The following is a 23,761-nucleotide window of genomic DNA, read 5'->3' on the forward strand; positions in this document are numbered from 1 at the left end:
ATATTATATTCACACCAGTAAATATAAGATTATGATTATATTTAATAAGTACCATTTAATAGGTAACTGGTAGAATATATGATTATAATTCTCTACATGAACTATTGTAGTTATCATCTTAATGACATCCTTTTTCTCCTAGTATATGAAACTAACACAGACTAGGGCTGCAACCAGTATGTGGATTTTAATGTTGCACCTAGAATTTTAGAATTAAAAAAAAAAAACTGTGTGGTGCATTTTTCATATACAAAATGCTGTCTTTTGAAGTCCAGAGTTTTCTATAAACTACTTATTTTTACATAAAATATGAGTAAAACCATGTCTTACTTGTATGACAAGTAATAAGCTACACTGATTAATGCAGAAATATTTGAATACAAGGGGAATACACTTATTCCTACTGAATATGGTAGAGTTCTAAGTTGTATTTATACAATTTCAAACAATTGCATGACCATTCAAAATATGCATTTTATTGCCATATGCTCACATTTTATAAGCTTCTCATAATAATAATATTTTTTCTCAACAGAGAGGACTGTTATTACCATTCCACCTTCCAAAATGGATGTTACAGTTGGAGAGAGTATAGTCCTACCATGCCAGGTGTCCCATGACCCCTCCATTGAAGTTATATTTATATGGTCTTTCAATGGAGATGTCATAGACTTAAAAAAAGGAGTGGCTCATTTTGAAAGGATTGGAGGAGTAAGTTGCCCAAATTTTTAAGTACTTAATAAAATAAATCAAGTCTTTTCACGTGAATCAACATCTTCCATAATTATTCTCCCCATATTTATTTGCATGGATAACCCGTTTATGAAGCTGCATCTGTTTTTGTTTTATTTTGTTTTATGACTTTCATAGTAATACTTGTGTTCTAGATAATTAAGGGGATAGGAAAAGGGATCATATAGGAGCAACGGCAATGATACTAGTATATCTCTTAATTTCAATGCTGTCCCATATTTAATATTTATCCAGCTGTAAAAAAAAAATGGGCCCTGCTGGGTATGATTATGTTTTATCCCCTTTTTGCTTTCTATCTGCAGGAATCTGTTGGGGATTTGATGATAAGGAATATTCAGTTAAATCATTCAGGAAAATATCTATGCACAGTGAAAACAACTCTGGAAAGTTTATCTGCTGTGGCAGATATCATTGTTAGAGGTAAGCATAATGGTGGAAACAAATGAGCACTTTATTCACAGCAAAAAATGTTAATAAGTGAATGGTAGATCTCTGAGTAACCATATCATGATAAAGAAGTGAGATAAAAATACAGATTTTTTATTTTCTAAACCTCAGGACTCCATGGCATATGTAGTGTGGATATGGATATTGAATGGAGTAGGTTTTGTGTATTTATAACGAACGATCAGTCTCAGCAAGCAGTGTCAGTCCATAAAACGTAGCCATGCCTTCTATCTATCATAAAGCATTCTTATCAGAAGAGGGTCAAAGTGATATATTCCTGTAGTTCTCTATATAAGTCTCATTTACTCAAGGTACCTTTTGAAAAAGGAATAGATGAAAGATGTTCCCAATTTTTGAGAGTTCTCAATTTTTCAGAGTAGCTCCCTAATGGGTGATATTCACCCATCTCATGATTGAATTTTTCTAATCTTCAAAGGAAGCATTTCTAAATTAGTATCTCACCATGTAAACTGAACTAATAGGGCTTTATCTCATATAATTTGTTAACAATACCTTGTGTTCAATATTTTATTTTCTAAGCGTAAGAGAGAAAAATAAACTGCCCCGTCCCAAATCAATGAATTTAATAATTTTCAACATAGTTATCATCCAACGTATTTTTCAAGGTCCACCAGGTCCCCCTGAGGATGTAAGAGTGGAACACATTTCCAGTACTACTTCTCAACTAAGCTGGAGACCAGGCTCAGATAATAATAGTCCCATTCAAATATTTACTGTTCAGGCTCGGACACCATTTTCTGTGGGTTGGCAGGCTGTTTCGACTGGTAAGTGACACCAGGGCTTGGGGGTAATTTTCTAAAACAGGTGTATCTGTTTGTTCAATTGGTTGATATTAAGTAGTGCTGGTTTTCCTGCCTGAATCCCCCCTCTTTTCAGTTCCAGAAATTCTCAATGGTAAGACGTACAATGCAACAGTGGTTGGTTTGAGTCCTTGGGTGGAATATGAATTTCGTGTCGTTGCTGGGAACAGCATTGGGATTGGAGAACCAAGTAAAGCATCAGAATTGTTAAGAACCAAAGCGTCAGGTAAGAAATTAATGTCTTCTAAACACGCTCTCTGTGCTAATAGCAGAGAGCCTGACATGAGGCTCGAACTTACAAACCATAAGATCATGAACTGAGCCCAGGTTGGATGCTTAAGTGACTGAGCCACCCTGATGGCCCAGGGAAGCCACTCAGGGAAGATCAGGTAAGATTCTTGACAGATGTATAATTCTGATGTTGCAAAATCTGGATAAGAGAGGGAAAACATGCATCTTTACTCTTCATGTTGCATCTTTAGGTGAAATAGAAAATTATGATCACAACTGTGTCAGAAATAGGACATATATTATATTCACACCAGTAAATATAAGATTATGATTATATTTAATAAGTACCATTTAATAGGTAACTGGTAGAATATATGATTATAATTCTCTACATGAACTATTGTAGTTATCATCTTAATGACATCCTTTTTCTCCTAGTATATGAAACTAACACAGACTAGGGCTGCAACCAGTATGTGGATTTTAATGTTGCACCTAGAATTTTAGAATTAAAAAAAAAACTGTGTGGTGCATTTTTCATATACAAAATGCTGTCTTTTGAAGTCCAGAGTTTTCTATAAACTACTTATTTTTACATAAAATATGAGTAAAACTATGTCTTTTATGACAAGTAATCTACACTGATTAATGCAGAAATATTTGAATACAAGGGGAATACAGTTGTTCTTTATGGTATCGATCTTACAAAGAAAAAGTAAGAAGCATTTTTATGGGTCTTGTAGGATTTGGGGCCCCAAATCAGTGGCAGGAAACCAGCAGCTTTCATTTTCACATTTTTAGGTACACAAAGCAAGGAATATTTTCTCCTAAATATAAGTTCAATGAGAGATGATTATAGCTAAGCAGGCATATCAAAAATAAGAGTTTTTCAGAAACTGTCCTCTCCTCTCATCTATTTTCTAGCCAAACTCCAGCAGGGAATCTGTACATTTGTAGATGCAAATGAGTTAGTGCTTGTTTCATTAAATGTTGTAGCCAAGAATTAATTGAGACTCTGTTGGTGCAGTCAGCCACACATTTCCATCTATTTCTCAACTCTGACCTAGTTGCAGCTTCATTGAGCAATAGTATAAATTATTTCCCATGCAAATGAGGTAAATCCTGAGCTCATTTAACAGAAGCACTAATTGAGCATCAGCTGGTTCGCTGAACAGCAAAATACAGGTGGAACCTGGCTCAGAAATCACCCCTTCTTAAGCTTTTTTCAATGGATCCGTTTTGTTCCACTCCTAACTTTACATCCACGGTCACATTTGATCTTCTTGCTGCGTACTGCTGACAAATTCACTTTCTTACTCAGCGACATAAGTGAGGGATCGCTCTGTTGTCCCTGGCTCAGCTTAACAAGCACAAACTAATTCAATTAAGTGTGCTCAACTGTCCAATGTCAGTGAGGCTTTTCCAAGTTAAAGATAATATAAGTATTTTTGTTTTAGAATTGGAACTGAAAACAACGTATTTGACAGTAATATCTTAAGTTAAATCATCCTAGCAGTTTAGAGGTGAGAGGAGAGTCATTCATTTTACAGAGGAGGAAAAGAAAGATCAGGATCATGGCTGACTGTTTCAGACAGAGGCAGGATTTGAACTCAGACCTTGAGACTTGGGCATCAGCGTTCTCCATAACCATGGGTCTTAATCTAGATGAGCAAGAGATTGGCACAGGGAGATGTGTATATATAAAAATTCCCAGGCCTTACCATAGACTGATTGGAAAAGAATCTCCAGGGGTCGCCTATGACTTGATATTAGCTTGAGTTTTAGGTCATTTGTTTACAGCTTATTTCTATCATGGTAGCTTTGGCAGGCTTGACTCTAATACTAAAGTTTTACAGTAAGGATTGTACATTACTTTCTATTAACCATTGACACTCTTCTTTCAGTAGCATAATGAGACTCGGTGTTCATAATAATTACCCTGAGGTTCTGAATCATACTGAATGAAGTGTGTTCTTTTTCCTTTCCTTTCCTTTCCTTTCCTTTCCTTTCCTTTCCTTTCCTTTCCTTTCTTTTCTTTTCTTTTCTTTTCTTTTCTTTTCTTTTCTTTTCTTTTCTTTTCTTTTCTTTTCTTTTCTTTTCTGTTGTAGCTCCTTAAAGACCCTTCTTCCTAGTATGGTTTTAGGTTTAATATGGTTCATTTGAAAATGGAATAAAAAAGGAACTTTATTAGCCAGAATATTGGAAACTTGGTAAAAAGCAAATTAAAGTTTACTCTAAAATAATTTCCTTATGTATCTACACTATTTAATGGTTCTGAAAAAGTGTCACCATATGTTTTCAAGTACCATAAAACTTGCAACTATAGAACCCACTCTGATTTACGTTGTTTTTGGCCAAAGGCCATGGAAGACTTAGAAAGTAGGGTCTAGGTACAAGACAATCTTTTAAATACATGTGAAGGTTAAAGCAGGCAAGGTTAGGGTGTATTTGAATATGAAAATGGGTCATGCCTGACAGGTGCTATTATTAAAAAGAACAATTAGACTATCATATCACTATGCTGTTTCTGAAGTTCAACATCTGTATCAAATGGCAGTAAATAAAATAAGTAGTCTAGATTTGTCTGAATGGTTTCCACAGTGGGAAAAAAATTTTGAAATGGGCAATTAAACATTGCATATTTTAATTCCTGCCTACCAGTCGGCGAACGTGCCCAGGCACGCCCACCCTCCCACCTCTGGATTTTAATCCAAATGGTCAAAGACAGATAATTGCATATGTTTCAACATTTAGAAAATATATCCTGCAGGAACACCTGGGTGGCTCAGTCCGCTGAGTGACTCTTGATTTTAGCTTAGGTCATGATCTCACAGTTGGTGGGTTCATTGCTCTGTAGGGCTCTGCACTGATGGTGCTTAGCCTGCCCTCTCTCTTCCTCGCTCTCTTAAAATGAATAAATAAGCTTTAAACTTATATATATATATATATATCCTGCAGAGCTATCCATTATCACAGCGTTAGGATACATCTGCCATTATTCCATGAAAGGATTATATTTTAACATTTCCACATGTGTAAAGTAAAACCCCATTCTGATGATATACAAGGCCCACATATACCACTGTCATCAATTTTGTAATTTTCCTCAGACTACTTATTATTCATTATACTAGTCCTCACAAGGGTATACTTGAAGGGCATAATTGTTTTCTAATTCACAAAAATGATCGTCATCTGGAATGTTCTACCACAGAGCCTTAGAGTCCTAGAGTTAAATGGAGAATATCCCCTCAGTCACATCCCTGACAGGAGGCCGCGTCCTTAGCTGGCAAGTGAAAGGTTAGGGGGAAGAAACCTTCCTGTTCTGTACTGAGAGATGTGAGATTTAAACACAGAGTTATAATTACAAGACTTACTTACATATTTTTAAGAATGTATTTTTAAATGTTAAACTATCTTGATGACTAAAAAAAAAAGAAAAATCATTTTAGTTTGTTTATTAAAAAAAGAATTAATTAATATACTGCCTCAGTAACTTGTTTACAGCACAACTGTATAATTAGGCCCTAAATCAGCAGTGTCACTGTTACCATCTGAATGGAACATCATTTTGCCAATTAGTAGATGATGCATAATAATGTCAAATACACGATGTTACTCGATTTTTAATTAATTTTGGAGCCAGGGTACTCATGTATCAAACACAACTGTGTCCTCTGTCTTAGAAATTTGGATATGTGTAAACATAATTTATGTTCATTAAAAATGCAAGACTGTCTCACAATGTGCAGCATGAGATGTTGAAAGGTGAAATCTAAAAACAAAATGCCTCCTGATGAAGATGTACTTTAATAATTGCCATCCCACATTTCTTTTGGTTGCTTTCAGTGCCTGTTGTGGCGCCAACAAACATCAACGGAGGTGGAGGAAGTCGTTCGGAACTCGTCATTACGTGGGAGGTAATTTTCTGTCCAACTGAGTTATTTTGAAAGAAAAAGATTTAGCTGGCCAGGAAGAATACTGAAAAACAAAAAGATTTATTTGATCACTACGGAGAATATATAAAAATACATGCTATAAAAGACTCCCCATGATGAATTACTTAGAGGAGGTATTGGAAACTCTTCTTATTTCTACTCAAGTGAGAAAGGATAACAGACTCAACACAATTCTCTCCCACATATAAGAAAAACAACTTCAATGTCTATTTCAGGTTTGTCAGTAGCATTTTAATTATTACTTGAGGGACTAGACATTATTGTGTTTATTGTCTCTGGGACTATTGTGCACGAGTTAGACTCTGTAGCGTGCAAGTAGAAAGTTCTTTTCCTATCACTGTTTTTTAAGGCCTTCCCTGCATCTAGATAAAAGCTTGAGCAAATGGTGTAGGTTTTGTGATTATTATCCTTATGAATTAACATATGGGCTCATTTTTATACTTGTTATAAATTTCAGCCTGGTTTATTACCATAAACTTTAGACTTTCCTCCAACGTAACCTTTCTTGTTTCTGGTAGCTTGGGTTTGCCTCAACCTAGGGCTTCTACAGTGTGAAAGGCAATGTAGAGTCAGATCTTTACCTATTCCCCATTCTGCTGTTGAATTTCTCCTTCCTCATTCACTGTTACCTCTTGTTTCTCCAGAGTTATAGTGGGTTTGGGCTGGGAGAAGAGGAAAAGTACTGAAAAGATCCTGACTGCTGGTACACTTGTAATTTGATTTTGGTGTATTCCAAAAGTGGCAAATGACCAGACGCTGTTATTTTTTTATTAAGTTTTTAATTTTAATTCCAGTGTAGTTAACATACAATGGGATATTAGTTACAGGTGTACAATGTAGTGACATTAATATAGAGCACGTTATTTAGTGCCCATCATGAGAAGTGTGCTCTTCAATCCCCATCACCTGTTTCACCGCCCCCCCCCCCCACTTCCCCCTCCTGTACCCATCAGATGCTGTTATTTTATAGTGTACTTGTTTTTTTTGTTTGCTTTTGTTTTTTGGTTGGGGGAGTGGGGCATCCAGAAGATCTCCCACTGGGGACTCCTAGTTATAATTCCTTGGTGCAAAGCCAATTGACTGCTAAAAAGTCTCCTCAATTCCTGGGGTCTGGCTTGGTTCATACTAGCCTCTTCTAGAGTAGATTATCTTTCTCTTCTAGATGGTCTTTGTGGATAGAGTCCCTTTCAAAGCTGCTCATGGACAGGTCCCTTGCATGAGATGCACATTTACCCTCAGCAAACACCTTTGCTCTGTGTTCATTAGGAGTATAGTACATGCCTGCTTAACCTCTCTTTTCACTCTGCCACCATGTGCTGTCCAGATCTCTCTCCCCTTTACAAGTTTCTCAGGCATTTCTTAGTTAAAAGAACCCATGTGTCCCAAATTCCAGAGAGCACATACCGGCTGGTTCTTTGTGAGGCCTCTTCAGATGGTTAGGCAAATGATAAGAAGTGGCCTCTTTAGGGGTGCCTGGGTGGCTCAGTCTCTTAAACGGCTGACTTCAGTTCAGGTCATGATCTCACGTTCTGTGAGTTCGAGCCCTGCGCTGACAGCTCAGAGCCTGGAGCCTGCTTCTTATTCTGTGTCTTCCTCTCTCTCTGCCCCTTCCCTGCTTGTGCTTTGTCTCCCTCTCTCTCAAAAATAATAAACATTACAAAAATTAAAAAAAAAAGGAAGTGGCCCCTTTACTTTCCCTAGGTAGAGGGGTGGGAATGCACAGCTTTTTCTACAACTGTGTCAGAGGAGATATTTTCCTACTAATCTATCCCTAAAGAAACAGACACTCCTTTGATATACCTTTGTCATCGAAGATGGGCTAAATTTTGCCTATCAATGGCTTGATTTCTTTCCTTGGAATGCATATTGTGTCATAACTTTGTTGTCAGCTTTGAGCCTCAGGTGTAACTGATAAAAGAGCCCTGCCCTTTTTTATTACCTGTGTACATGTTTTTGGCATTTTGATAACAACTTTCATACTGCCAAAGCATCCACTTACTTGGACTTTTTAACATTACACTTAAGAGCATGATGGCCATGGATGTTTTAATTAAAAACCATCACGGCTGACATGCACAAGAGGGGACATTTTACAATGTTATTCTCTCAGGAGACATTTTACAATGTCTGAAGACACGTTTGGTTGTTACAAAGAAGTTGGGGGAGGCTTGCTTTTGAGCGGAGGCCGGGACGCAGTGCACAGGACAGCCCCCACCACATGGAATGTCTGGCCCAAAATGCCAATAATGCCGAGGTGTAGAAACCCTGTTTCTGTAAGTGTAATTCATTGCATCTGTAAATGATCTTGCAGTAGCAAAAGACCTTTTATATCTACATGGTCCATTTTATTCCTTATAGAATTCCATTAAATATAGAGAAAGAGGAGTAGTGGTAGCAAACCCTTTCTGTCTGTGAGGAAACTGTTTCACAGAGATGTTGTTTTCTCTCAGTTGTACATGACAGAGCCAGAAGCCAGGTGTAGCTACTCTGAAAGTCATCCCTTCTTTGGAACATGTAGTTTCATGTACACATTGTGAACCCAGCACAGTGCCTGGAATGTGGTATGGCCTGTCCAAGTACCTATTGGATGGGTGGATGTGTCCTGACAGAGAAGACACTCTCAGAGGCCTGAGGGAGAGGGGACAACCCTTGTAGAGCATGTATAGGGCTTCTGTGCTACACTGGGTATTCCTGTCATTCAGTCCTCACAGTGATGCCAGGAGGTGGGTAATGCCACTTTCAGATAAGAACACAGAGGCTTAGAAATGTGGTATGGGTAGGGGCACTTGGGTGGCTCAGTCGGTTAAGTGTCCGACTCCTGATTTCAGCTCAAGTCATGATCTCACAGTTCGTGGGCTTGAGCCCTGCATCAGGCTCTGCACTGATGGCACGGAGGCTGCTTGGGATTCTCTCTGTCCCTCTCTTTCTCTGCCCTTCTTCTGCTCTCCCTCTCTCTCTCAAAATAAATAAATTAATTAACATTAAGAAAAAAAATAAATGTGATATGGGTGATGGGCAGCTCAGCATTTGAACACAGAGCTCTTGCTCCATGCTCTTTTGTTAAATTTTAATTCCACTTTTCTGCACATGATGTCATGGTTCAGGATAGGCACGAGTCCCTGTGTGTGTGCCTTAAGCAGTAACCTTATCAAATTATTCTTGTCCTCTGAACACATTTCCCACAAAGACATTGACTCCCAAGTGAGCCTATAAGACATATGCTTTTGGGCGATGCTAAGTAGGTTATTTAGGGTTCAGTGTTCTTTGAAGGTCAAATAAACATTTCATCATAGTGTACAAGGAGTTTGGCCTGACTTCGCGCATTATTTTTTCTCCTCTAAGGTGAGAAATTGCTGAAGGTTGATAATGTTTTTGCACATTCAATATTTGAGATGAATGGGAAATCCTTTTTTTGTCCAATTATTTTTTGTTTATTTGTTTATTTTGAGAGAGAGAGAGAGCAAGCAGGGGAGAGGCAGAGAAAGAGGGGAGAATCCCAAACAGTCTCTGTACTATCAGCACGGAGTCTGATGTCGGGCTCAGACTCACAAATTATGAGATTATGACACAATCTGAAACCAAGAGTTGGATGTTTAACCCACTGAAACACCCAGGCACCCCCTATGAATACTATTCTTAAATAGTCAGTTACAAGAAGAAAAAAAATCTTTCCATGATTTATAACGTCCTTGTTCTTTAAAGTGTTTCCCAAAACCATCACCTATGGCCTGCTCCCTGTTTTTATACAGATTCCCCTACACGATATCCGTGCTCTCAGGTGTAATGTATTGTTGCTTTCATGCTGTTGCAAGAGACTATATGTCTCCCATTGCTGAAAATCGTTACTATCTGGCCTCTATTTTCAAAAAAAAAAAATTTGCTGGCCTCTATTTAAAAAAAAGATAATAAATCAAAATAATTTCCTCTGTGTTTTTTCTTGTGGTATCAGATATGCAGATACTTGCAGAAACTGCATTAATGAATGTAGTTTCCCATTTATCATTCACATTTGGCATCATGTATATTCAGTTACTGAGCCAAATTCTTCTGATGCCCAAACTTCCTTCAGGAATAGGCTATATATTTTTAGAAGGCAACACATACATTAGTTAAAGCCACAAGAAGGCATTTAGCAACTGCTTCAATTCAATGAACACAAATGAATGTTGGAACTCTGTTCCAAGCAGTGGGATTACAAATATAAATTTTAAAAAGGTCTGAATGCTCAGAGACCAACAGGACAGGACAATCTTAATCCAGCATGGAAGGTCAGGAAAGCTACCACCCTATCTTATCTCAAGTATGTTTTAAAAAAGAAATTGGGAGTGGAGAGACCATGCCAGGCCAAAGTCATTGCTATGGTAGAAGTAATAGTACCTGACGGACTTTCAAAACTAATGCACATCCAGCGACCATTCTAAATTCAGTCAGAATCCACCATTGTGGTTTATAAGTGACAGCTTTACTGGTCATTCCAGACTGCTGCTCATGTAAGTACACCATGGTATAATTTGCCTGCAATAAACATCCTTCTTGTGTTTTCTCCAGTGCCAAAGTAATGTGTATTTTGTGTTTATTTATTTGTTGTGGTTTGTTTTGTTTCCAGCAACCTACACACGATATATAACTTGGAATGTAGTAAATGCCAATTCCTTTTTTAGGGGTATCTTTATTCACATATTATCATAATTTATTCTCTAAGATACTCTCAAGTTTGAGATACTTGTGGTAAATATGTCATATGAAATAGGACTATAAAATTAGGAATATGGGATAAAGTACTGTGAAGTACGAGATAAACACCTATACTGGGAGTTGATAAACATATATTATATATATACATTTTTTTGTAAAGGGCTGCTCAGGAAAATTATTCTGCCTTGTGGGCTATACATTGTCCCTCACAGCTTTCCAAACCTGCCATCATCATCAAAAGCATCCACATATCATATATAAATGAACAGTTGTGACTGTGTTTATTTCAAAACCAGACTGCAGACCAGATTTGGCTCTTAGGCCAGTTTGCTGTCCTTGGTCGATTCGAAACATTCCATTCCAGGGGCACCTGGGTGACTCAGTTGGTTAAGCTTCCAACTTTGACCCAGGTCATGATCTCGCAGTTTGTGAGTTTGAGCTCCACGTCAGGCTTTGTGCTGACAGCTCAAAGCCCGAAGCATGCTTTGGATTCTGTATCTCCCTCTCTTTCTGCCCCTGCCCCACTCGCACTCTGTCTCTCTCTCTCTGTCAAAAATAAATAAACACATTTAAAAAAAATGTTGTAAATACATATTCCGTTCTTAGTCTTTACCAACGTTAATAGATTTTACTATCAGAAGAATTTCTGAATTTCTTTATTCTACTGACCACTTGCTTTCCTTAAAGAAGGAAGCTTTGTCCTGACCATCTTAAATAGCTCCTTTTCCCCTGCCCATATGGGAAGAATGAAATGAAGACCCTTAACAAGTATCTTGTAAGTATCTCCTCCCCACCGCTCCCCACCGCACCCTTCTAAACTATGTATGTTAGACTCAGACCTTTCTTGAGGGAACATCATGAGAAACACAAATTGTCTTGACTAACAAAAACTAAAATCACTAACTTTCTCAGATGAGCTAAACATCTTGATTAAATCTGAGACCAGAGTAGCATCAGAAACAAATCACATGCTTTGGCAAGTAGCTTAAGGTCTCATAAATCTCTTCCATTCCACAAAAAATTAACTGTTTTAATTCTGATCTCCCTGTAAAAAGTGCTAGTACAAGGGAACATTTCCTTCCCCAGGTGTTTGGACCTGTATTTTTCTTCCTCTTTTCACTTTCTGTATTTGTTAGACTGTTCCACATGGCAAGAAACAGAGCCCAGCTCAGGTCGTCTCAGTTAATGGGGATTTCTTTTAAAGCTACATGGGAGGTAATGAAGATGGAAAAAAGTCTCACTAACCAAGCAGGCAGGTCAAATGAAGAACTGGAACGTCGTTCATCACTGTTCAGAGCACAGTAGCTCTAGTCTGCTGCCGGCTACTCTGGTGATCCAGCTCCAATGGTCCCTCATGGCTTGTGCTCACTTCTTCCCGTTTCCTTTACTTACAACTTCCTATTTTGCTAACTGCTACATTCTGTCTCTTCTCTATGTGATTTATAGCTGCCATTGCCTCCTAACTTCTATTGCTCCATTATCCCTACTATATTCATTGTATATTTTCTATTTTTTGCCTACTCTAAGTTTATCAGGTATTGGCCCCACCTATGTTTCATATTCAAATTCTGTTGGGGAGAGGAATTGATGGGGTCCATCAGTTACTACGGAACACAAAGATTTGGCACCCAGGGCCTCATAGTGATTAAAATGGCACCATTGATTCTGGTGCCCATTGCTGGGTAATTAGATGTGGTCCAGGTCTTGGGATAATTTGATACAATGAATGGATATGTATGGGCAAGGAAAACCTCCTAAAAAGACTTGTAGGTATGCGGGACTGGAGCATTAATGTCCTGTCAGGTATGCCTTTAATAACGTATCAAAATATTTCAAAAAGAAAAGACAAGGAAGACATTTTTCTTTAAAAAAAAACCTACGTTTTCATAGATTTTAAAATACAAACTTCTTGTAAACAGATGGAATATGTGTCTAAATTCAAGCATAAATTCATTTTTGTGTGTTTATTTTACGTGATTATTTATAGTGTAATATCTGTAGAGTTCTGGGGAACTAATATCTATTTTTGTGTTGTAATTTTAATAAGTTTACATTTTAAGTGAGTCTTACAGGATTTGGTCTCTGTGAGAATAAGCAAATTTTTTTTGTTTTGTTTTTAAAAATGTCAGGAAAAGTACACCCTGATGTTACTACTAATGAAGATGTATGTTTTAAAAATACTGGAAGTTCTTTTATGCTTTTGTGTTTGAGTGATGCTCTATAAGTTTTAAAGCAAATATTATTATATAATAATTACATGTATCTTTTAAGAATATGTTGAAAATTTTATGAAAGGAAAATATAGCTAGCATTGAAATAGTTAATAAGTTAATTTTGTGCCGAGTTTAAAAATTCATATCCAAATTATGTTTTAACTTATACAGTCTTACAATCTTCTGAACTATTTTTATAACATTTCATTATTGCAACTTAATGAATAATCATGGAAAGAGATATAAACATGTAAAACCTGTTTTACATTTCCATTAAATTTTTCATTTATTTATCTGAATATCTTTAATTGGGATCACTTTCCTAATTGGCGTTCCAAATAAAAGTATTATTATTTTTTCAATGTTTCATTAAACAAGGTTAATATCCATGTTTGTCTACACAAAAGAAACGCCAATTAATCAATATAAATTATAGTAGCTCCATAAAATATTTTTGTAAATACTCAGTGATTGATCACTTCTGCCCAAGTCAATTCCAGAAGAACTACAGAATGGAGAGGAATTTGGATACATCATCATGTTGCGGCCAGTTGGCTCAACAACCTGGACCAAGGAAAGAGTACCATCTGTAGAATCATCAAGATTTGTTTACAGAAATGAAAGTATCACCCCCCTCTCTCCCTTTGAAGTCAAAGTGGGTGTATATAATAATGAAGGAGAAGGATCTCTGAGTACCGTGTCCATTGTCTACTCCGGGGAAGATGGTAAGTTGTGGTCAGCCCTGGAATGGTCATACTTGGGAATGTATGCATATGTTGCATTCATTTTCCATGAACCATTCTACTGAAGATGATTGTGTCTTTTTTTTGAATGATAGAACCTCAGCTGGCTCCAAGAGGAACTTCTGTCCAGAGTTTTTCTGCTTCGGAAATGGAGGTTTCATGGAATGCTATTGCCTGGAATAGAAACACTGGAAGAGTCCTGGGCTATGAGGTAATCCATATTAATTTCACTTCCACTTATGAATATGCCAGCTAACCATACAATTCTTGTTCAGTAGCCCTATGCTACTAACCTAGTTCTTAGGTTGTATGTCTATAGCTGTGGAGTGAGCAGAAGAGATCTTTCTAGGTTATCTTAAGCAAGCAAATTAACAAATGGTAGCCATTTGTAAGGTGACCAGATGATTATCTCATTTATACATTCAAATCACCATCATATTTGTTTCTTGGGGAATAATAAATATCTAATCCTCAATGATCTTGAATCATAGAAGAATTTTATTGAGAAAGCTGTCTTTGAATTGGAGCAGGACTTGAATAGATGTAGTCATCTTAGAAAAGGCAGTTAAATGATCAGAAAAAAAATCCTAGATTTTCATTAATCTGTCCTTTATAGTCTGTATAGAATGAGGTAAATCATATTTATGGGCCTTAATTCTCACAAAGTTAAACAATGAGACTTCTTAATTACTTTTTATTCTTTAGCTTGCAAATTCAGTGATTCCCCAAATGGATAACACATTTATTTTATTTTGGAGTTACAATAAAAGTATAAATCTAGGGGGCGCCTGGGTGGCGCAGTCGGTTAAGCGTCCGACTTCAGCCAGGCCACGATCTCGCGGTCCGTGAGTTCGAGCCCCGCGTCAGGCTCTGGGCTGATGGCTCGGAGCCTGGAGCCTGTTTCCGATTCTGTGTCTCCCTCTCTCTCTGTCCCTCCCCTGTTCATGCTCTGTCTCTCTCTGTCCCAAAAATAAATAAAAACGTTGAAAAAAATATTAAAAAAAAAAATAAAAAAATAAAAAAATAAAGTATAAATCTATACCTCTTTAGTTGCTCTTTACACTGTTTTTGTTTTGCTTTTGTTTTTAATGCAGTTTCTAGTCCAAACAGAAAGTTCTATTCATATGATAGGTCTGTTACTCTAATCCAGGAATGCCTTACCTCTTATCTGAATCCTATTTATTTATGAAAGCTCATTTCTAGTTTCCTCCTCTAACTCTTCTCTGATCACTCCCTGATTTTGGATTTCTTCAAATTCCCAGAGCATTTTTTCCCAATATCACTTACTTGGAAGGCATCCTCTGCATTTTGTTTGCCTATATATTCTAGCCTCTCAACTAGATTATAAGGGACTCAAAGGCAGGCACCAAGCTTTATTCTCTTTTGTCTTTTTCAATGTGCATAAATCAGTACTAATGTATAGGAAGAGCCTGATATAAGTTGAATTATTAATTAACCTGTCACTCAAAGAACTCTGGAGGAAATATCAAGAACCAAATGTAACTGAAGTCCTTTGTTGATGGTATGAATCTTGCTTTGGTCCAAGTGATTATATATACCCTTTGTTACAGTCGATAACCTTTAGATAGCTCATGCAATATTTTATTTTGGTAACCTAAAAAAACTCTAGATTCTCTGATTTCCATTGTGAATTTTTATTTTTTAATTTCCTCCCTATAAATCTTAGACTTTGATTATTTTATTGTTGTTGTATAACCATTGTAATTAGAAAATATTCTTCTATTTGTGCTCCTATGCTCCTCCCTTCCCATAACCTACCATGGTTGATACTTGCTGGCAAACAATGAATTGTTTGTTCTTTGTTTTTAATGATCAGGTATTATATTGGACAGATGACTCCAAAGAATCCATGATTGGGAAAATTAGAGTCAGTGGGAATGTCACAACCAAAAACATCACAGGGCTGAAAGCTAATACCATCTACTTTGCTTCCGTGAGAGCTTACAACACTGCAGGGGCAGGGCCCTCAAGCCCCCCAGTCAACGTTACCACCAAAAAGTCTCGTAAGTATGCATCCCACTGCAGGGACCAAGATTCATCTATAAATAGAAACATGTTCCTTTGCTCATTCTCCATTTCATTCCTCCCATCTTCTCGTCTTACTTATTGCTTTGTTTGGTTAGTTTGTCCCTTAAATAAGGATAATTGTTGAAATTTTCTGATAACAATCAAAAGAAACCATTTTGATTTTTTGGAATTCCAAAAGAGAAAATATTCTGTGTATATAGATGCAAGATAGGAGAGTGTAATGTTTAAAAGCATAGACTCTGATGCCCTCTCCCAACCTCAGTTCAAAACCTGACCTCTTGGGGTGCCTCGGGTCTCAGGCAGTTCAGCATGCAACTTCGGCTCAGATCATGATCTCATGGCTCACCAGTTGGAGATAGCTCAGAGCCTGGAGGCTGCTTCAGATTCTTTGTCTCCCTCTCTTTATGTCCCTCCCCCTCCTACGCTCTGTCTCTCTCTCTCTCAAAAAATGAATAAACATTAAAAAACAAACAAAAAAAAACAAAACAAAAAAAAAACTGACCTCTCATTCTTGGATTATTGAGTGGTTATTTAATCTTGCAGAGTCCCAATATCCTCACCTGGAAAATGTGAGAATAATAGTACCTGTTTCCTCACAAGGCTTTCTTCAAGAGTGAAAGACATAAAGAATATATCTAGTACATACATTAGTACGTGCTTGGTAAATTGTTTTTCATTTGTTTCTATTTTGTCTTGTTTATCATTTGAGAATTAGACTGTACTCTGATGTGGCCCTAGCACTGCCAGATGTCTAGCTCTTTCTTTCTAGAATAACTTATCACTGCAGTATACTTAGAAGTCCCTCAGATTTAAGAATGAACTCTTCTGCTTCTTTTTAACTCCCTTAATAGTCAGCCAGCTGTCTTCCACATAGGCAAGGCCTACTGAATAAAGGATGAGTAGTTGATCGTTGTTGCATTATGTTCTATGAGTGAGCCTGGTATTACACAAGTATTCTATATTATGAGGCACAGTGATCAAATATGATTTAGGAGCAGCTGCCATATGTCCTTTTTATGACTGTATAATTCTTGTATATTCCTTACCTGTTGCACGTGAACATAAATTATTTGTGTTCACGGGCTTTTAAAAACACATTCTTTGGTCTCTGAATCCCAATAAAAAAGAGGATTCAAATATAGTTGCTGAATTTTGAGAAACAGTTCAAACCTTATATAGTTCAAATATAGTTGTTGAATTTGGACGAAGACTAAGATATGGATACATAGGAAAAGGATAGCTTTCTGTTAAATGCAGTATTCTTTTCTGTGTATTGAAAAAGAACAGGTGGTTGAAGTCAGTTTGAAAATCAAGTGACATAAAGTTTTTTTCCCGTAAACATATATTTGTCCTATCCAAAAAGAACTTAGACATCATCTCAGTTCTTAAACCTTTGACTATAGAATACATGATGCATTTATGTCCACATCACCAGTCAAGTAGCCAAAGACCTGGGTTCTAATTCTGGATGCATCACTGATTCATGACCTGAAACAGGACAAGGCATTCCATTTTGTTGCTTTAATTTTCTTATCTGCTAAGTGGAAATTCTCTCTACCTTCACTCCTTTCCCAAATCATTGGTGAGGCATAAATGAAGTGCTGATTATAGGAGCACCTTGAAAAATACAAGGTGCTGTGAAACTGCTAGGGAGAAACAGACAGGTAGCAAACAGCCTCTGAGGATCAGTCCATTTCAAGGGGAGAGTGGGGCCAATAATTCTTAAACCAGCTCTCTTCCAATCTACCCAGTTTGAAAGAGACTGGGTCATGAGCAGTCCTCAAGAACTGATTAACTAGAAATGTAATTCTCTTTCTCTTCCCATTTTATCCCATGCTGACCAAATCAATGAAGCCATTGCCATATATGGGTATGAATGATTTGCTTCTGGAGTCCTTCTGGAGTCTAACCTTTTTCAGCTAATCTTCAAATCTGGATGGAAATTTCCAGTGGTTTTAAGATTGTCCAGGTATTCAGAGATGCCAAACTCACAGAAACCCGTTTGTGTAATTCAGTTCCTATCTCAGGCACTATCAAGGGTGATTTGAAATGTGTAAAGATAGTATTTAAAAAACCTCACAGATTTGTATTGTGATTGATGGACAGACACGATAGTGCAGTAATTGAGGCAACGCTTAAGTCAGCTCATATTATCTGTACTCATATTGACCAGTTTAGGGTGGACTGGAACCCGAATAATAAACTACTTTAAGAAGCTTTCAAAATAACTTCCTTTTCTGCAACCTGAATTTGCTAGTTTGATCATCTGTACAACTTAAATCAACCATGCATTAGTTTGTGCCAACTTACTCTATGTGTTTAAGCATAAAACTCGTCTTTGACATGGTGACCCCATGTTTGTTCAGTTGCCCTCCTTCAAGTACTTGATACTTCAAGTGGCCTTAACTGAAATTTGGATTAAATGCCAAGATGATCATAGGTGGCTTGTCTGAGTGTTCACACGTGCTCATCGTTGTCAAAGAGTATGGGACATATCCTTTGAAAACAGTTTGATTAACAAGGAACGATTTCACCAAGATGTAATGTTAGGATGTATCTGCTGAGAGAAAATTGAGAGGAGATTCAGGAAATTTAAAATGCAGTTTATTATTTTTAAGCATTCATATTCTTTCCTGATTAAATCAAACAAATGAAAACCCTTATAACTCCTAATTTCTTTAGGGCAATTTTGTTCAAATATTTCTTAATGTTGGCTTTCACCAGTCTGTATCTTTCAGTGTCCCAGCCAAAAGGACTTGAGAATAAGAAGTTCTACAGGTCTCTAACTGATTACATTTGAGTTATATTTGAATACCAAGTAAACCTCTAATTATCTTCTGTAACATTCTATATCATTGTCATTATGAAAATAGAATAGAATTTTTTTCCTATTCCTATTGTTACTGTTCATATTTCCACAACTTAGTGGTACAAAGAAATACAAATTTATTTTCATACCTTTCTAGAGGTCAGAAGCCAGAAATGATTTTCAGCAGTTGGAAATCAAGGTGTTGGTGTCAGCTCTGCTCCTTTTGGAGTCTCTAGAAGAACATGTGTTTCTTTGTGTTTCCTGGCTTCTAGAGACCACCTGCACTCCTTAGCCGTGACCCTTTCCTCTATGTTGAAGGCCAGCAGCTCCTTATCTTTAAATCTCCCTGTGACTCTCACCGTCTGCTTCTGTCATTGTATTTCCTCTGACTCTGCCCTCCTACCTCTGTCCTTCCCTCTTAAGGATTGTACTTCACCCACCTGGAGAATCCAGGATTGCTTCCCATCTAAAGATCCTTAATTTAATCATACCCGGCACAGTCCTCTTTTCCATTAAAAAAAAAAAAAAAAAATTAGAGGGCACCTGGGTGGCTCAGTCAGTTAAGCCTCCAACTTTGGCTCAGGTCACAATCTCGTGGTTTGGGAGTTCGAGCCCCACGTCAGGCTCTGTGCTGACAGCTTGGAGCCTGTAGCCTGCTTGGGATTCTGTGTCTCCCTCTCTCTCTGCCCCTCTCCCACTCATGTTCTATCTCTTTCTCAAAAAGAAATAAACACAAAAAAATTTAAACAAAATATTAAGCCCACAAATTCCAGGGATGAGGATATGGAAATGTTTCAGGGAAAGGGCCTTATTATGTTGACCACAGCTATAAAATACTGAGCATGTCTATATCCTAAGCCCTGTGTTAATTTTCCACATACATTATCTCACTTAATTATTATAACAAATCAAAGAATTTCGTATTTTAATCCTTAGATATGAAAAGAAATGCCTAGTCAGGTTGTTTTGGCATCTATTAGACTGAGAGACACAATGAACATGGATGGATTCTCCGAATCTCTTCATCCCATGAATACTGTGCTAATTTGTAATCTTCATCTTTAACCATCTACATAGTCTCTCTCTTTCCAAACTCTCAAATCTTCAGTGTAAACCTCAAATGGTCTTTGGATTTCTGTTCCTAAAATGGAATCGTGTCCTATTCTTCTTCCAGAATTTCATTGTCTCCTCTATTCCACAGAACAAAGGCCAAGAGGATCTTTCACCATCTATCCCAAAGTCCTTCTCTATACTTATCTTGCTAGCTAGCCATGGTAGTATGAGAATTATTGATCTTCCACAGCTTAACATTCACTTACCTCACTTCATGTATTCTCTCCATGTGGTGTGCCCCTGCCGTGCCTGTCAACGGTGAAATATCTTTCCTACCAAATTGTAAGTTTCCCCTATTTTCCCCTTTAATGTATTTGCAATTTTTCTGGGTGTTCCACCACTTTGGCTCATTGTGAGATAGTGTTGGAAAGAGAAAGGGACTCCTGAGTGAAAGAAGGTTGTCTGTGAGTCCCAGCTCTGCCATGCACTACCTGTGTGAAAGGTCTAATTCCCTGATGACTCAGAACCCATTTTCTCATCGGAAAAACAGATGAGGCTTCCTCCAGAGTTTTCTCTGAGAACTAAAGGATATTATGTACACCAAGGTGCCCCAGAGGCCGCCATACAGCACAAGCTCAGTGCATCGTAACACATTATTGTACTTCTTCTGCAGTGGTGATTTCATTTTCTTTGCATTTCTTAAAACAGGAAAGCACTTTCTACTTTCTTTCTCTTTATAAATTGTTGCAGAAATTGTCTTCAAGGGTCATGAAAGGACAACCAAAGCGAAGATGAGGAATGCCTTTAATGAAACATTGAAGATTGCTCTGATTCCAAATGCTATCCCTGGATCTAACTTTGATTTTCCATGTCCTTGAGATGACATCAAGATTACCTCAGAAGAGTGGTGACAGCAAAAATTCTGCATCCATCACACATTCATACTGTCACTGTCTAGATTTTAAGTCTGATACTTGATCATCCATTGTAAATTCTCAGAAAGCAAAGCTCACATTTACCAAAATCTCTGCCTATTCTGATTGGGCAAGCTAAAGAGAAGACAGAGCCTTTTTTTGGAAGCATGATGAATCAGTCAATCACTCAAGAAAAATAGTGCTTCACATGAGCTATGCATAGGGTGAGGTGGCTGACGGAGATTAAAACAGCCAAAATCTCTGCCTTCAGGCAATTTCTCTTTTAATGGAGAGGCAACCTGAAAGAAAACAAAGCAAAAAAAAAAAAAAAAAAATTAAAGAATCATAAATTGTGAAAAATACTACAAAGAAAATAAGAGGCTGAGATATACATAAAAAGGAGGAGCTTTGTAGTGAAGGGTATATATTTTGATATGGCATGAAAAATAAAAAAAAAAGAGGTATGGACAAAGGGATCTCCAAACAGAAAGAACAGCTTATGCAAAGCTTCTGAAGTCTTTGTTATTATTGTTACTGGTGATAATGATGATGCCTTTTTGTTTTTTTTTAAGTAAATATCAGTGATATAACAAGAATCATAGCTTAGTGAAAAATTATCTATTTCTAAAAGAAAACTGAGGGGCATTGAAAATATATTGTGAGCCACACAGATATCGCTTAAATGGAATTTAGATTACAATCAAAGGAAGAAAAAAATTTACCTCAATTCCAAGAAGAAAAGAAAAAAAAAAAAAAACTACTGCATATATAGAAAGAAATATTCAGACCCAGCAACACAAAGTGTTTGCAAGTTTTGGTTCAATTTGGCCCCTGTCGTTGACTGACTAGTACTCTGTACTAGATTTTTCTTGCTGTAAATTTGCAATCAATCCATATTTAGACATAAAGGAAGCATTAAGCTTTTATTTCATCTTGCACTTATGTTCTTTCTCTCTTGCCCAAATGTCAACCCCATGCTGTTACTTAGAAGTGTAACATAAGAAGTTGTTTTTGAATTGAGTTCACAGTGTGAACTACAGTTGAATATAAATGCCATCTACAGAAAAATTGATCACAAGGAAAGCATTAGAGCTGTAGACAGCTAGTTTAATGTCACTCCGTCATTTGATTAATAGAAAATGATTTCGTCTCTGAAAACTGCATAGAACGCTTTTAAAAATTAGAAAAGTGCTTGTTTTGTTGAGTTTACCATTGACCAACTTGGTACAGATATCCATGGCATGTGTTTCACATTAGCCATGTGACAACGTTTTAGATTTTCAAGGTAATGGAAATCTCAATGTCATCATAGATATTTGAAATCCAGTTTAACTATGTACATTAAGCACATGAAACCAGAACTGTTTAATAGTGTTCATATCAAGCAACTTTCTAAAGCTACTTGCAGAAAATTTATTTAAATACTAGACAAAAGGCATTGGCATTGGAGTCATCTGCATGGACAAAGATAAGAGAGATGATTGACTATGAGGAGCTAAAACTCTACCACTTTATCTGTCTTTTTTTTATAAGAGATTTTCTTAAAATTTTTAAGCTGTATTTATTTATTTTGAGAGAGAGAAAGTATGAGAGGGAGAGAGAGGATACCAAGCGGGCTTCACTCTGCCAGCCCGGAGCCTGACATGGGACTCGAACTCATGAGCCATGAGATCATGACCTGAGCCTAAATCAAGAGTCAAACTCTGAACTAACTCAGCCACCCAGGCACCCCCATCTGTCTTTTTTTTTTTCTATAGGAAATGATTTAATATAAAATATACGAATTTCTCAGTATGAGGACTTCCACAGAACAGGGAGAAGGGAATGACAACAACAACAAAAAATTTTTTTTCTTAAAAAAAAAAACCACTCCTCTTATGTTGTCCTTACTATTCAACACTCAAAAACAAATCTGTACAAAACTACGGACACAGAAAAGGACCAGAGAAGTTGTGATCTGTCTTTAAAAAACCATCCACAGAACCCAAATAAGAGAAATATTATTAAGGGAGAATGTTAAATTTACTCTAATTATATTTAAGAAGTGGGTCATTTGCAAACTTTGGAATTACATTATTATTAAAAAACACTTTGAACACAATTGAAAAAATTAATTATGTCATAAGATCTGAGTGGAGAGCTGTTACTCTTAGGAAAGAGAATTAGCATTTACTGAGCTTTTTAGCATGTAACACTAACCAAGTGCTGAACATTTCATATTTTATGGCATATAAGCTAAAACTCTTAAAAACTAGGAGATTTTTGACTCATTCTGAAGATGGAAAAACCAAGTCCTCTTGGAAGAGACTGGATACAGATTCACATCTCTCTGACTTTAAAGGCCAGCTCTTTCCACCTCCAAGATAGCAAGATAGCAAAGAATTTATCTATGCCATTGGCCATTCACACCAAGAATTCATTCTTGGTAGAACTTTTGTCACTTTATGTCCATTGAACACTTTACTTATGCTTGGGTAGATAAGCAAATGCAACCGTTTTGGTGTCATTACCATAGTCATAAACTCCTTGTAAACATAGTTGATAGAAGGGTCAGTTCTGTTTCCCAGCCTGGAGCTTCACCAGTGGATTTGTAGTGTTAAAAACAGTACTTTTCCTCTGAATGAACTGCAAAATAGACACAAAAATAGATGAAAACTTCAGAGTCCATCACTGCCAATGACATCAAAGGAGCAAATTTATATTCTCCCTGTATTGATTATATGATGCTGTTAATGTTAGTGCTTCATTTTAAAGAACAGAAATAAAAGAAATGTGCCACAAGAGCATACTAGATATTAAAACTATGGTATCTTCTGAGAATTTTTATATGATCTCTTTTATAACTGAGAAAAATATTAGAAAAGGCACCCTGGGATAGTTGAGGGAGAATAGTTACAAAACTATTATTGTTGCTATCTAGTCCTTCAGGAATAAAACATATTGGCAAACATGCATTGAGTGCTTACTAAGTGCAAAACTCTTAGGCCTTTAATTATGATTGGGTATATATAGTCAAGAAATGTACTAGGGAAAGTTTAATCCATTTGGCCTATCTTATAAATCATATGAATTGC

The 23,761-nt window shown here is 36.9% G+C and overlaps 1 protein-coding gene and 1 pseudogene across 4 annotated transcripts in view; one reads left to right on the plus strand and one right to left on the minus strand.

Moving 5' to 3' along the window:
- The window catches only part of LOC115508493, a 607,545-nt pseudogene that overhangs the window by 233,709 nt on the left and 350,075 nt on the right, over window positions 1-23,761 (minus strand).
- CNTN6 (contactin 6) overlaps window positions 1-23,761 on the plus strand; it is a 163,575-nt gene that overhangs the window by 135,641 nt on the left and 4,173 nt on the right. For all 4 annotated transcript variants that reach the window (XM_032592341.1, XM_032592342.1, XM_032592344.1 and 1 more), the window contains 8 exons: window positions 536-711; window positions 1,056-1,173; window positions 1,827-1,985; window positions 2,098-2,247; window positions 6,102-6,172; window positions 13,610-13,844; window positions 13,958-14,073; window positions 15,700-15,886. In XM_032592341.1, coding sequence (XP_032448232.1) covers window positions 536-711; window positions 1,056-1,173; window positions 1,827-1,985; window positions 2,098-2,247; window positions 6,102-6,172; window positions 13,610-13,844; window positions 13,958-14,073; window positions 15,700-15,886 — 1,212 coding nt within the window. The remainder of the gene's footprint in view (window positions 1-535; window positions 712-1,055; window positions 1,174-1,826; window positions 1,986-2,097; window positions 2,248-6,101; window positions 6,173-13,609; window positions 13,845-13,957; window positions 14,074-15,699; window positions 15,887-23,761) is intronic.

Source organism: Lynx canadensis, chromosome A2 (genome assembly GCF_007474595.2).
Source record: "Lynx canadensis isolate LIC74 chromosome A2, mLynCan4.pri.v2, whole genome shotgun sequence".
Lineage (NCBI taxonomy): Eukaryota > Metazoa > Chordata > Mammalia > Carnivora > Felidae > Lynx > Lynx canadensis.